The 16,968-nt window shown below is 39.9% G+C and overlaps 1 protein-coding gene across 1 annotated transcript in view; it reads left to right on the forward strand.

The window, feature by feature from the left end:
• The window catches only part of BMERB1 (bMERB domain containing 1), a 137,842-nt gene that overhangs the window by 74,923 nt on the left and 45,951 nt on the right, over window positions 1-16,968 (forward strand). The window contains exon 2 of the mRNA XM_072610259.1: window positions 8,462-8,585. Coding sequence (XP_072466360.1) covers window positions 8,462-8,585 — 124 coding nt within the window. The remainder of the gene's footprint in view (window positions 1-8,461; window positions 8,586-16,968) is intronic.

Consider the following 16,968-nt stretch of genomic DNA (forward strand, 5'->3'; position numbering starts at 1 on the left):
TGATTGATGGATACATTCCTCCACCAAAGATCCACCCAATGCACTGAAGATCTGGCTTTCTTCACATGTCATGAGTAACAGTGCAGTCCCAGGAGAGTCTTTCTGTCATTCCTTTAAATTCCCACATAGTCAACCCACTGCTTTGTCTTCGGTGATGAAACTTAAAACCAAAATATAAAAATGTTATTAATATTGTTCCTTTTTTTAAAGAGTATAACAATCATTCATAAAGTAATAAAAATGAAACTGGATTTAGAAAATGCAAAGCTATTGATTATAAATTGAAAGAAACTATAATAAACATGAATTTATGCATAATAAATAATAAAATAGACTGATACATAAAAATAAAATGAATATTTTATATCCCTAAATTTTGCAAGTTTTTTTGCTATAGATATCATTTCAAGTTTAATATTTTAAAGGAAAAGGACAGCAGCCTATTTTACCACAGAACCCCTATTCACATCATGTGGGACTCCAAGGGGCCATGGAGCAGAATTTGAGGTATGACGTTGGATGGAACCTTAGCAGGTAGCCCCAAGTTCTCATTTTACAAATGAATATGCTGAAAACTTTTCATTCCATTTTACTGAAAAGGTTGAGTCTATGAAGTGTGAGCTCTTTTTTTATATCCTTTTTCATTTCAACAAATTTGGTTGAAGATGATGAAATATGCCCTCTCTTCTCCAAAGCCAACCTTTCCACTGTGTTCTCTCCTCTATTCCTTCCCTATTTCTTGATAACCTTCATTCCTACAGTTATTTCACTTCTCTCTCAGGGGTTAAGCATTTGCATTTGAGGACCTAGAGGTCCACATGTGGCCTCAAGGTCATAGGTTCCCCACCTCTGCTAGACTTTCCATTCTCTTTTCAATTTGCTCTCTTCCACCTTTCCTCACTCATTCATTGTTTTAACAAGCATTTGTCATGATGAGTAAACTTTTATTAAGCATTTACTATGTACCATACAGGACAGCTAGATTGTTTAGTGGACAGAGGAATAGTGGAATCTTCATGGGTTCAAATGTGTCCTTGGACACTTACTAGCTGTAAGACCCTGAGCAAGTCACTTAATCCTGTTTGCCTAAATTTCCTCATTTGTAAAATGAGCCAGAGAAGGAAATGGCAAACCACTCCAAGGTCTTTGCAGAGAAAACCCCAAATGGGGTCTTGAAGAGTCATAAGTGACTGAAATGACTCAACAACAAACATATCAGACAGTGTTCTATGTGCCCCGGAGGAGGTGAGGCTGGTGACCTGCACAGCCCCCCCTCACTCAAAACAAAGTCAAGTGCAAGTCATGTCATTATTTCTCTGATGGCATGGTCTTCTTTGGCAATGAAGGATGAACACACAGGGCTACAGAGGAAGTATGGGTGGAGAAAAGGCGATGTATAAAACTAGAAATGTTGTGAAGGTAGAAACGAGATTTCTGAGGTAAGTGGTTTTGAGGTATTTAGAGTTAAACCAAAGTTGCAAGTTTGAGTGACTAAGAGGTTGGTGTAGTCCTTGTTAAAGTAACAGGGAACTTCAAATCATTCCTGTGCTCATGTGTACTTTTTACCTTGGCAGCCTTTTATTTACAGTATTAAGCCTTAACCTCTTTTATGTGACTTTCAAAACCCTTTTATACTCTTGCCCCAAATTTACTTAAGCAATTTTTTTCCCCATCATTCCCAACATGAATCTGTATTTAACTAGATTGGTCCCCTTGCCATACCCTAACACCATCCTCCCTTCCCATATGCCACACTTGTTTCCATCTCTTTGCCTGTAATTATACTGTTTCTACCCTCTGTAGTTCATACTATCCTCCCTGTCTTGTTCACATTTCAAGGCACAACTCACTTTCACAAATACTTCTCTGATGACTCTAGCCCATGTTCCTCTCTTTCCTCTCTGAATCCTTTTTTCATTTAATATTGGTAAAATCCAATTAGCACCTCCTTAATACAGTACGATTCTCTAATTGTCTCACACTTCAAAATTTAATGCTTTATTCTATCAGTGTATGATGCTAATAGAAACAGTTCTATATCCTTTCTTCATTGTTTCTTGGATCCTACCTCTCCAGTCTGCTTATTAAATGGTTTGTAAGTTACTTGAGAGCTGAAAATATTTCCCACATGTGATGCCTAGTATAGTGCTGGGTACAGAGATGGTTCTCAAAAACTATTTGATTGGCTTGTCAAAAGGATAGCTAGATCTCTTGGCTCTGGCTTTTCCTGATTTCTCTGCTGGGAAAACATCATTTTGCAGACGTTGGCCCTTATGTGACCTCTGGATCACAAATAGGAGGAAAATGCTTATGATTAATAATGCTTATTAACAAAATAGGTTTTTTTTCTTGAGACAGGGGAAAAGACTGTTGGAGCCACAGAAAACTAGTCGGATGCATTTGAATAATAATAACAGCTAGTATTTATAAAGCTCTTACTATGTGTCTGGCACTGTGCTGAGTGCTTTACAATTATTATCTCACTTGATCCTCACAAGAGAGAAAACTGAGGCAAAAAGGGGTCACATGACCCCCCCCCCCCCCCCCAGGGTCACACAGCTCATGTCTGAGACTGTATTTGAATTCAGGTCTTCCTGACTGCAGGTCTGGCACTCTATCCAGTGCCCTAGACATGCCAAGCAGAAGGAAAGAAATGATTTCCAAGTGAAGCAATTGAAGATTCTCACTGGCCACTGTAGTCAATCCATGGTGCAGCTTCTAATAAGGTGACCCTGACTCTGAATTCTTATGGTTCCTCCTCCTTTTGCATAATATGTAAAATACAACCACCTTCCTTACCTCTTGCCCTCCCCCACAATTAAATTCCTGGTAGAGTTCTAAAAGCTGTTCTCGATTCCCAGGAACCATACTTAATGAGATAAATAGAGGAGAACAGACATCATGAGCAGCTGAATTACATTTGGTTACTTTATTTTCCTTGGAAATACTAATTCAATAAAAGCAAAGGACTATTTACCATTCTATTCATTATGATAAGAAAGTAATTCTTTTGGAAACATACAATGCTCTATAATATAATGTCTGGGAATAAAAAAGAGTTACCGGGCAATTAGCTGAAGATAAAACAAAAACAACTTGATGAGTTTATCAGAAGCCTTCAAAAAAATGAATTGGTCTAAAAGAGAAAAGGCTAAACCTACCATTTTGTCCTAAAATGGTCTGATGGGATTACATTGTGTTTACAGGTGGAAAGTAAGATTGATTCTGTGCAGTCTCAGCAACTTTTCACACACTGAGATGTTTAAGTAATGATCAAGAGTTGGGGATGTTTGAATATTAAGGAATTAAAAGTAAACCACATTAAGGACCAAAAAGAAAGGAAGAAAAAAGAAATGGATTGGGTAATCCATTACTCAAGCATGTAATCCATGTGTTTGCCCAATGGTTAAAAACTTCCTTTGGGAATGTGAGGATGTTAGACAACAGGAAGAACTTCCTGGATATTCGTGGTTTGCCCTTCTCTAATAGTTAGTGAATTGGAGTATTCTTTCATATGGTTATTGATACTCTGTATTTCTTCTTTTAAAAACTGCCTGTTCATTCCTTTTGACAACTTATCAATTGGAGAATGGATCTAGTTCATATACATTTGTATCAATTCCTTACATATCCAATATATCAGGACTCTATTAAAGATATTTGCTGCAAAAATTTCTCCCCAGAATGGCTGAATCACTATAGATTGTGAGCTTTTCATTCGATTGGCAGCTCTTTGAGGACAGGGACTGCCTTTTGCCTCTTTTTGTATCCCCAGTGCTCAGTACAGTGCCTGACACATAGTGCGCACTTAATAAATGTTTATTGACTAACTGGTCTCAGTATTGAAAAGATGAGATTTTATGTTAAGGAGCAGCTTTGAATGTCAAAAGTGTTGTAGAATTTTTCAAACACAATCCTGTCTGCTCTTTTCCCCTTAACTCTGAGCCTAGCCTTATAACTGGGGAGACAGCATGATATAATATGAAGAACACTGTCTGGAGTCAGAGGATGCAGGTTCAACTCCTATACCTGGTGCCTATTACCTGTGACGCAATGGACAAGTCACTTCGTCTCAATTTCCTCATCTGTGAAATGAAAGGGTTACAGTAGTTAGCATCTGAGATGCCTTCCGGCTCTGGATCCTATAACTTTCAGGAAATGAAAGTGGTAGGTTGTAGGGCAGCTAGGTGGTATCATTATACCATAATATACCATAATAGAGTGCTGGGCTTGGAGTCAGGAAGATTCATCTTCCTGAATTCAAATCTGTCCTCAGACACTTACTAGAAGTGTGACCCTAGCCAAGTCACTTAACCCTGTTTGCCTTGGTTTCTTTATCTGTAAAATGAGCTGGAGAAGGAAGTAGCAAACTATTCTAGTATCTCTGCTAAGAAAACCCCAAATGGGGTCATGAAGAGTCAGACATGATTGAGCAAGTGGTAGGTTGTAGTGTCTCCTTCCTTGGAAAGCTGCAAACAAAGGTTGGATGATCACTTTTCATCTCTGTTGTGGAAGTGATAATTTTTTAGGTATAGGTTAGACTAGATGATCCATAAGCTTCCTTCCAACTCTGGAATTTTGTGATTCTCTGAGTCACTGTTTCTCTGCAATGCATCCTGAAGACTATGGATACCATCGCACTCAATAGGATCAGAGATCCATTTGAGAATTGAATACTGGGCAGATTTTTTGTATCTTTTGTATGGATATTGTTCCCTTCCCAAAAAATGTAAGCTCTTTGAGATCAAGAACTGTTGCATTTTTTTTATTCCAGTACCAAGGGCAGTGCCTCATACATAATAATTAGTCAACGAATCAACAAGCATTTACTAAGCTCTCTCTACTACACCAGGGATAGGACAAAGACAAAGGAGTCAAGGATACCAGACTTAAGGTGAACTTGCTGTTGTTAGGGTCAAGATTGTGAAGAGAGAAGAGGAAAATAAGGTAAAAGCTGATGAACTCAGAGAAAAGGATGAATTGGAATGAGTAAAAATCACAGCAAGAACAGAAACTAGGTTTTGGAGGAATAAGGTAGAGGGAAAGATGAATTGATAGGAGATGATGATCAGAAAGGAGTTTCAGAGTTCTGGATTGTTGGAGATAGCATAGTCACAACTAAGAGGATAGAGATGGTGATTGCACCTGAGATTCTGTTGGAATAGAAAACTTCCAGATGAGGAAACTATCTCTACCAGTGCAGGCTGTCACCTTGTATGCAATTTACAGTGTCAGAGAGTTGCTTAGGGCGTGAGAAGTTGGTTAAGTGGGTTGCCCAGTGCTGCATTGTCACTGTGTGTTAAAACAGGACTTGAACTTAGGTCTGCTAGCACCAAGGCCAGCTCACCACTTTGCCAACCTGCCTCTCTCTTTTATAAACATACTTCTTGAACTCTGGATTATCATATCTCTTCCCTTAGGGGGTAAGAAGTACCTCTCCTCAAGATTCCTCATCAAAGACCTCATCCTCAAATCCCAGCTGAATATTGATTTCAATAAATGAAGTCAGGCAATGCCATCGTCACCTTCCCTGAGGGTTGAGGTAAAGTGCCAATCCACAAGGCATGATTAATTCTCCTTATTCTACACCCTACTTCCAGGGTATGGTGCCATTTATAGCATCTGTACCTCTGAAAGTACTGAAACAAGATGAAGAAAAAAGAGAAAGATCGAGTTAGTGCATTGCTAGCTCTAAGCTTTGGTTGGTGTCTTAGGGGACTGATCATTTGGGCAAGATTTAAGACTGTAGACAAAGAGAATGAGAAATAAAATGTTTCCCATCCAAACTGTGATGGGAAATGAGGTACCATGAGACTTTCTTCTTTGGATCAAAGATAATCCTACTAAGCAATGAATGCTTGAAGAAAAAATGAAATTATCGTTTCAATGATGTATCATCAAGAAAAAACACTTTTGATCAATGATGTGAACAAGTATGGGCAGTCCCTGACTTTAAACATCAGTGTTTTGTACAGGGCCTAGCACATTGTATAGCCATTTAATAAATCTTTATTGATCAACTAAAAAGGCCTGAATCATAAATAAGCCATTCATACAAAAGGCTACTAATGCCTCTGTGCCCCTCAACCCTTCCCAAACCCCATGCCTTTTTCTGAACATCCTCTTCCTCCCCATCAGAGTCCTTTCTGCCAGTGCCTTGGGAACTATAGTGGGAAAAAATCCAGAGCTTTTTTGTACTTGGGAAATGAAAAGAGACTGTGAAAAGCAAACTGGCTTTGGGGAGCTGACCTCAGTTTCTCAGGCTGAACTGACTGGACTGCCCAACCTTGCTTGACATTTTTTTTCTTTACTTTGGATTGCTCACAATTCCTCCACCTAAAGATTCTTGTGGGTTAATGACCATGCCCTTCTAAAAGTAGGAATACCTTTGAGAGGGTTAAAAGGTTATCAGTCATTCACGTCTTAGTTTAAATTAGTTCTGTGTGATTGCTTTGCTCCCAACAAGCAGCTGAGATTTAATGCATCGAAGGGATGGGGAAGCCTCAGAAGTGGGTGAGGTCATTTGGGATGGAGTGATTGGAGCACTTTGATGGAGGGGAAAGGAACAGCTTGAGGAGTGTGCTGCAGTGGGGGCTTGTGGCAAAGGCATAAAGGTTCTGGGAGAAAGCACCACCTGGTAGACTATAGGGTGCGAAATGGGGTTTAACTAACTTTGGATCGAAGTAAAGCCATCTTTGTTTTAAGAAATTATAGGACTGCTGTAGTCTGCTAAGCAAAATGTATAACAATGTATGTCTGTGAAAAATTCCCTGCACTCTGTATCCTGTATGAACAGATGCTTATTAATTGTAACTAATTGCTTATACTGTATGTTACCAATACGACTTTAATTGTCTGCACCATATATCAATTATATCTTTTTAAAGCAGATGTTTCTTAATTGTTTTTCTGTACTCCCACATATTCTTGCACCCCCAAGCAGAATAATGAAATTATTCCTTTTGTATAAAAGAATCCCCATAGTAAAATCTAATTGAGTTTGTACTCAGATATATCTTTCTGTGTATATCCCTTGCATTGTAAGTTAAAAGAGAAATATCTGTTGACCAGTGACTGTATCTCTTTCTTTCCCTCTCTCTTCTTGTGCAATGCATGGTCTTCTTTTCCTGGGATCCTGAGCTCCAGCTACTGTAGTCTAGTTTCATTATGTGTTAAATAGACTCATGTGGCCTAGCTTAGGAATTTAACCCTCATTTGCAATGTGTTTCTATAAGGAAATGTTTTCAAAAGTTTCAAATAGCATATTTCCAACCATACCTTCAAAACATCACTCATGCCCATCTACTTCTTGAGTAACACAACCAGCACTCTGGTTTGAACCTTCATCGTCTCTTGCCTGGATTATTACAGTTGCCTCCTAATTGGTCTCCCTGCTACGAATGATTCTTTCTCTCCCTCCCTCTCTCTCTCTCTCTCCCTCCCTCTCTCTCTCTCTCCCTCTCCCTCTCTCTCTCCCTCTCCCTCTCTCTCCATCTCTCCCTCTCCCTCCCTCTGTCTCCCCCCCTCCCTCTCCCCCCCTCTCCTCTCTCTCCTCTCTCTCTCTCTCTCTCTCTCTCTCTCTCTCTCTCTCTCTCTCTCTCTCTCTCTCTCTCTCTCTCTCTCTCTCTCCCTCTCTCTCCCTCTCATTAAACAAATTAGCATTTGTTTGCTAATGCTGGTGAGCCAGATTCAACCACGAGCCTTTGTAACACTAAAGGAAGCAGGTTAGAATCTGGGCACTTTCATGGAAACAAGGTGGATCTTATATACGGAAAGACTGAGGGAAGAATCCAGGTAGCCAGTGGGTCCAGCGATGGTCATGATGGGAGTGGTCAATAGCTTGGGGTGTCTAGAGGTCGAATCTTGGGAAGATCTTGATGGAAATGACCAGTATTCTGAGATGACTAGAGGTCAAATACAGGGAGGATCTTCGTGGGAGTGACCAGTAGACTGGAGAATGGGATTTTGATAGGATCAAGGAGGAATTGGGAGGTAACCTAGAATTGGGCATAGCGATAAAGAAAAGCTTATGGCCTCAAGGAGACAGCAGATCAAGTGGGAAAGATTCAAGGAGAGTTCAAGGGGGTTCCCAGAGCCTATACGCCATCAGAAACATCTTCTTTTTTTTTTTCTGCTTGTATTTGTATTTCCAGAGTCAGCCCAGTGTCCAGTACGTACTAGATGCTTTTAATACATGCTTGTTGACTGACTGACTGACTGACCATTTCCAGTTCACATGAATCCTAACAAGTGGCTACCACTTTTTCAGGAACCATAAATTAATCAGTCAGTAAACATTTATTATCTACTATGTAGCAGGCACTCAATACTGAGCACTCTACAGCTATCAGGGATTTAGCTAGCCTTCTGCACATTTCTGTGGTGCTTTGGGGGTTGCAAAATGCTATATAACCTGGCATAACCTGGCTTACATGCCTTGTGTTTCTTCTGTCTTGCACAGATCAACTTGACATCATTTCCATGGCTGAGACAACAATGATGCCAGAGGAGATTGAATTGGAGATGGCAAAAATTCAGCGTCTTCGGGAAGTCTTAGTCAGAAGGGAATCAGAACTCAGGTTTATGTAAGTACCAGAGAAAGCAGTACAGGAGACTCAACCAATTAGAAATGATACAAATGATACAAAGAGAGATGGAGACCCTGGTGATGAGGGTGGGGGGCACATATTTATGGGATACTTAGTGGTTTGAATTTCTTTGAAAATGAGGAGGGCCTGATTGGGCAGATTGTATGCTCAGTAGTACCTAGGAATGATGGATGGGCTTTCCAGGGAAATTACCATTTTTCATTTGGAACCTGGCAGGGCGAAATGCAAGCTGGCCAAGCCAATCTGGGTCGTGCACAGTCCTGCTCTCTTCTTAGGATCACTTTATTCTAGAATAGGTTGAACAGTCTTGTATGTTAAAAAACAAAAGTCAGAACAACTACTCCATTTTATTTTCATAAGGAGAGAAGAGATATACTTTTAACTGTGCCCCAAAAGACCAAAAGGAAAACCTTCATGTCTATACACAAGGAAGATTTGCACTATTTTTTTTTTTTTTGCTTTCTCTGATAGGTTAGATAAGAGAACAGTAACTACAAATGAATCCCTCTATTAAGTATATATATCCATCCACAGTCTTTCTGTCTAGATATTTATCTGTCTGCCTGTCTTTCTGTCTCTCTATATTTTTTTTGGTCTCTGCCTGCCTACCTGTCTATCTTTCTATCTGTCTGTCTCTCTGCTTCCCTACCTGCTGGTCTGTCTTTCTGTCTATCTGCTCGCATTTCTGTCTGTTTATCTGATTTTCTCTCTGTCTGTCTTTCTGTCTGTCATTTTACCTGTCTCATTCTGTCTATCTATCTATCTGTCTATATCTATCCATTCCTCTATCTATCTATCTTTCCATCTATAATGTGTCTATCTCTACATACCTATCTATATCTATCTATCTATATATTCAGCCTCCTCAAACGTCCTCCTCTGATGCCATATCATGGCACTCAGTGACTTTGGATTCACAAAGCCTATGCCAGTGAAACAGAAACTCTGCCAGGTTCTACCCAAGCTTAAGAGGTTTCAAGTCCAGGCCAAGGGATGACTCATGTGCCTGTCGCATAAGAATTCATCTGTCTCATTCAATTAAATACAAGAAACGTGTATTAAGAGCCTCTGATGTGCCAGGCACTGTGCTAAATGTGGAAGGAGTCATCGTCAACCAGAAGGCTAGCACCAGGGGATGAGTTGGGGAGGGAGGATGTAGAGGAGGAAAAAACCTTAGGAAAATGATTCAGGAAGACTTGGAGAGATTGTAACCTGGGTCAGTAGAAGGAATACCCACAGAGGCAGAACTGCAATGCCTTAAGGATTGAAGTATAGGGATTCCAACAAGAGAATTTAGACTTACTGTTTGTATTAACTAAGCCTTTAGAAGCAGAGGCAGCAGAGGATGGCAGTCATGGAAATACTGACAGCTCTTGATTGTTTTCTAGCAAATCTACTGCTAAATAATCAGCCCATGGAGACTTAGTGAGTCAGATGAATGCTTCATAGTTGAGAATGTTCTCTGACTCCAAGCATGGTCCTCCAAGAATTAGCTCAGTGACATGAGAAGGTCTCACATGCCTCCTGCTCCCTACCTGTCCTTAGAATTATTCTTCCAGAGATCTCCTTCCCTAGCCTACTCTTTCTTCCTCTTTGCAACTAGTTCATCTCTTAATAAAGATGGTGAAAAAGTTTGGGAAGGATATCAAAACCATTCCAAGCTGTTCCTCATAGAATCACCTAGCTTCCTTTGAGAGCACAGCTACGGTATCTTCTCCTATTTTATTTTTTACCATTCCCTTGCTTTTAGAAACTCCTAATATTCCAGTGTTGAGGACAGCCAGAAGCTGGGGAATATAGATATGACTGTCTTTGACTTTCTCACCTGGATTGTAGGGCAAACTGGATAAGGTGGGTCACCAGAAGCCAAAGTATCATGAACAAGGATTGTTTCTAGTGTTATTATGCATATAGCTTTGCCCAGTGCCTTATGATAAGTGTGAAATGGACATTGAAAGAGTCCCGCTGGGCCAGGCCTTGGGTTTGGGACCTCTCTGTATCACCTCCCTCAGGTCACAGTGATAAGGCAAAACCAGGCATTACCAAACCTGAGGTAGTCTCCATAGATCAAGTTCTTACCCTTAACAGATGGCAAATACCTGTTTATAAATACATATTCCTACAGCAAGTGTGCACAGGTGCCCACCTAGTTACATATGTTTTCTTAAAACACAGATCTGACAACATCAACTCCCTACCAAAAAATCCCTAATGATTCCCTATTGCCTCTAGGATAAAATATAAAATTCTCAGCCTGTCGCTGAAAGTCCTACCATAACCTGGTTCCCACCTGACTCTCCCTCACATACTAAACTGATCCAGTCATACTTACCCCAGCATAGAACATTCTTTCTCCCTTATTCCCCTCCCCCACCTCACGTTTGGAATAGATTCTTATTTCACTCCCACCTCACAGAATCCTCTAGCTTCCTTCAAGAGGTATCTTTTTCCTTTTTTTTTTCTACCACTCATCTGTTTATTATAGAAACTCCTCATTTTCCAGTGTTGAGGCCAGCCAGAGGCTGGGGGAATCCACCCCAGGGAGCCATTCATACTTCCCTTTCCAAAAAAAAGAAAGCTTATGCTTCCCTCCCCTGGGGAAGAGGGAGAGGCTCAACAGAGAGACTGGGGGAAAAAGGGTCAGTCACGTATTTTTACACAGTTTGTAGATAAGACAGTGTCTGGGAGATCTGCATTCTCCTTGGGGGAAAATAGGAGGTGAGGGCCAAGTAGATCTTCCATCCCCATCAGTGCAATGCAATGGAACAATGTGAAATCTTTATCCTGGGTGGGAGGAAAGGAATGACCCTGGACTTCTTTTGCTCCTCTCCTGTATCAAGCTTTTTCTGATCTCCAGTTGGGGTGCATGTTTCCCTCTTGAAATTCCGTTGCATTTCTTTGCATTTACTTCTATGTATACATGCATCTTCTTTTTGGGTTGGAAGCTCTTTGAGGACAGGCATTATTTCATGACTGTTTTTGTATCCCCTTTGCCTAGCATTTAATGTTTGCTGAAGTGAATCATGTGCACGAATGATTCCAGGTCTGAGTCTCATATACTTAATAATAATAATAATAGCTAGTATTTATTTAAGGATATTAAAGTTTGCAAAGTACTTTACAAATTATCTCTTTCGGTCCTTGAAGCAGCCCTGTTTGGTAAGTACTATTATTATCCCCATTTTAGAGATTAGGAGACTGAGGCAGGCAGAAGTTAAGTGATTTGTCCAGGGTCTGGGGCTGGATTTGAACTCAGGTCTTCCTGACAGCAGGCATTCATCCCCAAGAATGCTTTCCTTATGAATAAGAGATCTAGATTTCCACTTGACAATTCAATCCAACAACCATTGATTAAGTAACTGTTATATGTCAGATCAATTGAGAAATAGCTTCCCAAAGATTCCCCTCTTACAGCTTGGCCACTTTCTTGCCTTCAGCAAGCTAATAAAACTCTTAGCAATCTAAATATTCCTTTGTTTCAGGGAGCATGAACTAGAAGTGCCCCCCAAATTTGGAGCTTTTATCTTCTTGCTGTTTTTTTTGCCTGGGTCTCTCTCTAGTGCTACCAAACTACAGGGGAGAACTTTACTGATAAAGTCAATAGCTTCAGACTCATTTTCTTGCCCTTAATTCCAGTGCTGAATCACATCATTAGCTTTTAATAACTCCATTTGCCAGCTCTTGGATCCCTGCCTCTGCTTCTTTGCGTCACATGGACACTACACATCCTGCTGTTTATCTTGGTTTCAGATAATTAAATATCTGCATCCATGAAAGGATGAGGGGAGAATTTCTTTTATCTTCATTTTACACCCATTTGCCAAATTTTAATAAAAGAGGATATAGGACAGTGTCTCATAGCTTGCTTTGGGCAGTAGAAGGATTTAATCAGCAACAGCCAGAACCTTTGCAAGGAAAGCATTGGGATGAAAAGAGGACCACTAGAAACTGGGCAGATCACTGTGCAGGAAGTGAGTTCAGATATATTATTTTCCCCTGGATAGTAGCAAAAGCACCTCTGGATCTTTAGCTGATGTTCACAGACCACCAAGTTTGGCCAAAAGGTGGGAAAAATGGCTTGTGGTTTTTCTGTCAGCATCCTGGGTGTGGGTTGTGGTTAGAGACATGGGCCTGGAGGATTGAGATGAGTCATGGAACAAGCATGGCCCAGTTGACTGAGCACTGGCTTTGGCATGCAGAGTAGGATAGGGACTGTCATTGTTCAGTTGTTTCAGTTGCATCTGATTCTTTGTGACCCCACTTAGGGTTCCCTTGGCAGAGATACTGCAATGGTTTGCCATTTCCTACTCCAGGTCATTTTATAGATGAGGAAACTGAAGCAAATAGGGTTAAGTGACTTGCCTAGGGTCACACAGCTAGTAAGTATGTGAGGCTGGATTTGAATTCAGGTCTTCTTGACTCCAGGCCCGGTGCTCTATCCACTGAGCCATCAAGCTTCCAGATAGAGACTAACCCTGTGATTTTTATTGGTATAGGGAGAACTCAGATGAAGAAACTCCCTTTACCAATGTAAATTGGCACCTTCTATGCCACTTCTAATACTGGTTGCCCTAGAATACTGATAGGTTAAATGATTTGCCCAGGGTCACAAAGCCAGTGCATGAGAGAGGCAGGACATGAGTAGCTTTGTAGGAGTCAAGGTCTCAGAAAATCACTCGTCCTTCTAAGCATCAGTTTCCTCATCTATAAAATGTTGAGAGGATCAATTGAGATAACGCATAAAATGTTTTGCAAACTTTAAAGAGGTGTATAAATTTTAGTATTATTAATTATTCTTCTTCTTCCGTACATCACCCTGCCTCTTCACTTCGGGAATACCCAGATTCAGATCCTTCCTTTTCCTCTTAAAAGATGTGTGACCATGGGCACACATGAGTGAGACCAAGGGAAGAAGTAAGGATGACTCCAAAACTGTGAACTTGAGTAATTGGGAGAATGGTGGTGCCCTCAGAAGAAATGAGGAAGTTTGGAGGAATTAGATTTTCCCTAACTAAGAAAATATGTTAATTTCCATTTTGTATATGTTGAATTTGAAATGCCTCTGGGGTACTGTGGAAAAAGCATTGTCCTTTTTTAAAATTAATTTATTTGTTTTCAGTTTCCAACAGTTACTTCCGTAAGTCTCAGATTTTCTCCTTCTTCCCCCTTCTCCTTCCCTGAGATGGCATGCAATCATGTGTGGTTTCTACACATACATTCTTATGAAACACATTTTCACATTAATCATGTTGCATAGAAGAATTAAAATGAACGGGAGAAACCATGGGAAAAAGCAAAATATAACACAAGAGAAAATATTCTGCTTCCTTTTGTGTTCTGATTTCATAATTCTTTCTCTGGATGTGGATGGCATTTTGCCTCAAGAGATCATTGGGAATGTTTTAGGTGCTTGCGTTGCTGTGAAAGGCAAAGTCTTTCAGAAACAGTCCTCACACACTGCGGCTGTTACTGTGTATAATGTTCTCCTGGTTCTGCTCCTTTCAGTCAGTATCAGTTCACATAACTCCTTCCAGGCCTCTCTGAAGTCTTCTTGTTCATCATTTCTTATAGCACAATAGTATTTCATTACATTCATATACCACAATTTGTTCAGCCATTCCCCAGTTGATGGGCATCCCCTTGATTTACAGCTTTTGGCCCCCACAAAGAGAGCTGCTATAAATATTTTTGTATATGTGGGACCCTTTCCCATTTTTGTGATCTCTTTGGGACATAGTCCTAAAAGTGAAGTGATATTGCTGGGTCAAAGGATATGGACATTTTTGTAGCCCTTTGGGTATAGTTCCAAATTTCTCTCCAGAGTGATTAGATCAGCTCACAGCTCCATCAACAATGAATTAGTGTTCCAACTTTCCCACATCTTCTCCAACATTTATCATCTTCCTGTTTTGTCATGTTAGCCAACCTAATAGGTATGATGTGGTACCTCAGAGTTGTTTTGATGTGCATCTCTCTAATCTATAGTGATTTAGAGCATTTTTTCATATGACTATAGATGGCTTTAATTTCTTATTCTGAAAACTGCCTGTTCATATCCTTTGACCATTTATCAACTGGGGAATGACATATTCTCATAAATTTGACAAAGTTCTCTATATATTTTAGAAATGAAGCCTTTATCACAGACACTAATTGCAAAAATTCTTTCCCAGTTTTCTGCTTCCCTCCTAATCTTGGTTGCATTGTGTTTGTTTTAAAAACTTTTCAATTTAATGTAATCAAAATTATCCATTTTACATTTCATAATGCTTTCTATCTCTTGTTTGGTCATGAATTTCCCCATTCTTTATAAATATGACAAAATACACTATTGCTTGTTCCCCTAGTTTGTTTATAGTATTAGCTTTTATACCTAGATCAGGTACCCTTTTGAACTTTATTCTTGCGTACAGTGTCAGGCATTGTTCTATGCCCAGTTTCCACCAGTCTTCCCAGCAGTTTTTGTCAAACAGTGAGTTCTTATCCTAGAAGCTGAATGGGGGCCAGGGCGGGGGGAAGCATTGTCATTGGACACAGAGGATCTGGGTTCAAATCCTGTCTCTGATGCCTATCACCTTTGTGACCTTGGATACCTCCCAGAGCCTCAGTTTCTCCATCTGTAAAATGAGGGGTTAGACTACATGACCTCCAAAGTCCCTTATTATCTATGATTTTATGAACATTCAGTTGGAGATATTCAGCAGGGAGTTGGTAATGTGGGATTGAAAGACTCAGAAGAGAAGTAAGGGCTGGATATATGGATTTGGGGGCTTTCTGCATAGAGATGATAATTGGAGGGGCTTGGGGCAGAGATTTAGAGAATATATCCACACGTAATGGACAGGAATGAATGATGATCTACCAAGGAGACTGAGAAGGAACAATCAGACAGATAGGAAGAGAACCCTCCATCCCAAAGCACTTTGTATTTAACTGCTTTGTATGTGGTCATATTTATTTATGTACTTATGCTGAAGACACACCCAAATATATACTTTATATTTTTAGGTATATTTTGTTTTGTCTTGAATATACATTTTGCATTTTTATTTATACTTATTTCTGAATATATACTTATTTTTTATATTTATGCTCAACATAATTATGTGTGTGTATGTATGTATATATACATATGTTGTTGTTAAGTCATTTCAGTTGTGTCTGACCCCTCGTAACCGCTTGTGGAGTTTTCTTGGCAAAGATAATGGAATGATTTGCCATTTCCTTCACCAGGTCGTTTTACAGATGAGGAAACTGAGACAAACAGGTTTAAGTCCAGGGTCACACAGCTAATAAGTGTCTGAGGTCAGATCTGAACTTAGGTCTTCCTGACTCCAGGCTGAGCTCTCCATCCACCAAGCTATCTAACTTCCCCATATATTCATATACATACATATATACATTCAGCATAACTACAAAGCAGATATAAAAATATGACATATATTAGCAAATACTTGTTGTTTTCACCTTTGAGATGTAACTTTCTTGTGCAGGGATTATCTCATTCTTTGTACTTGTATCTCCAGAGCTTAGCACATGGTTGGCACTTCAAGCTTATTGATAGAAACGTCATGAAAATCCAGAGAGTTTTTAGAGGAAAAGGTCTGTCAACAATGTCAAAAGACAAGGGAGATGAGGACTGAGAAAAAGTCATTGAATTCAGTATTGAAGATATTCTTGGTTAGCTTGGAGAGAGTAATTTCTACAAGGTAGTGCAGCTGAAAAAGATATTACAAAGAGATTAGAAGTGGGAGATGACTAACCTTTTGAATGACAGCAGCTCAAGAGCCCAATAGGGCTCAAGAGTGTCAACAGGGAATCATGGAATCTTTGGCATAGAATTGAACCTTAGAGCAGAGGAAGATGAAGGTATTGGAAACAGTTCTAAATCTGGAGATAGGAAACTATATTAGTTGTAGGACCTTAGACGACTCACTTAACCCCAGAGAGCATCAGTTTCCTCTTCCGTAAAATGGAAATAATGATAATTATACTACCTTCTTCAAGACTGCTATGAGGAAAGCGCTTCATAAGCCTTAGGTGATATAGAAACACGAGCTGCTATTAAGCCAGTCCTCTGTTCTTACATGAATCATGTCCTGATTGTGTGTAGTGTTAGGCTTAAATCATCCAGAATCTCAGCGTCGATTAATGGGCGTTGAATTCAATGCCTTTTTTTTCAAGTCTTCGATGGGTTTGTCAGCTAGTATGGGAAGCTGAAGATCAGAAATAAAGATAATTAATCAGCATTTATTAAGTGCTTTATTGCATACCAGGAGCTGTGCTAAGGGTTGGAGATACAAAGAAAGTCAAGTCAGTAAGCATTTATTAAGGGCTTACTATATGCAAGGCACTGGGA

The sequence above is a fragment of the Notamacropus eugenii genome, chromosome 1 (assembly GCF_028372415.1).
Source record: "Notamacropus eugenii isolate mMacEug1 chromosome 1, mMacEug1.pri_v2, whole genome shotgun sequence".
Classification (NCBI taxonomy): domain Eukaryota; kingdom Metazoa; phylum Chordata; class Mammalia; order Diprotodontia; family Macropodidae; genus Notamacropus; species Notamacropus eugenii.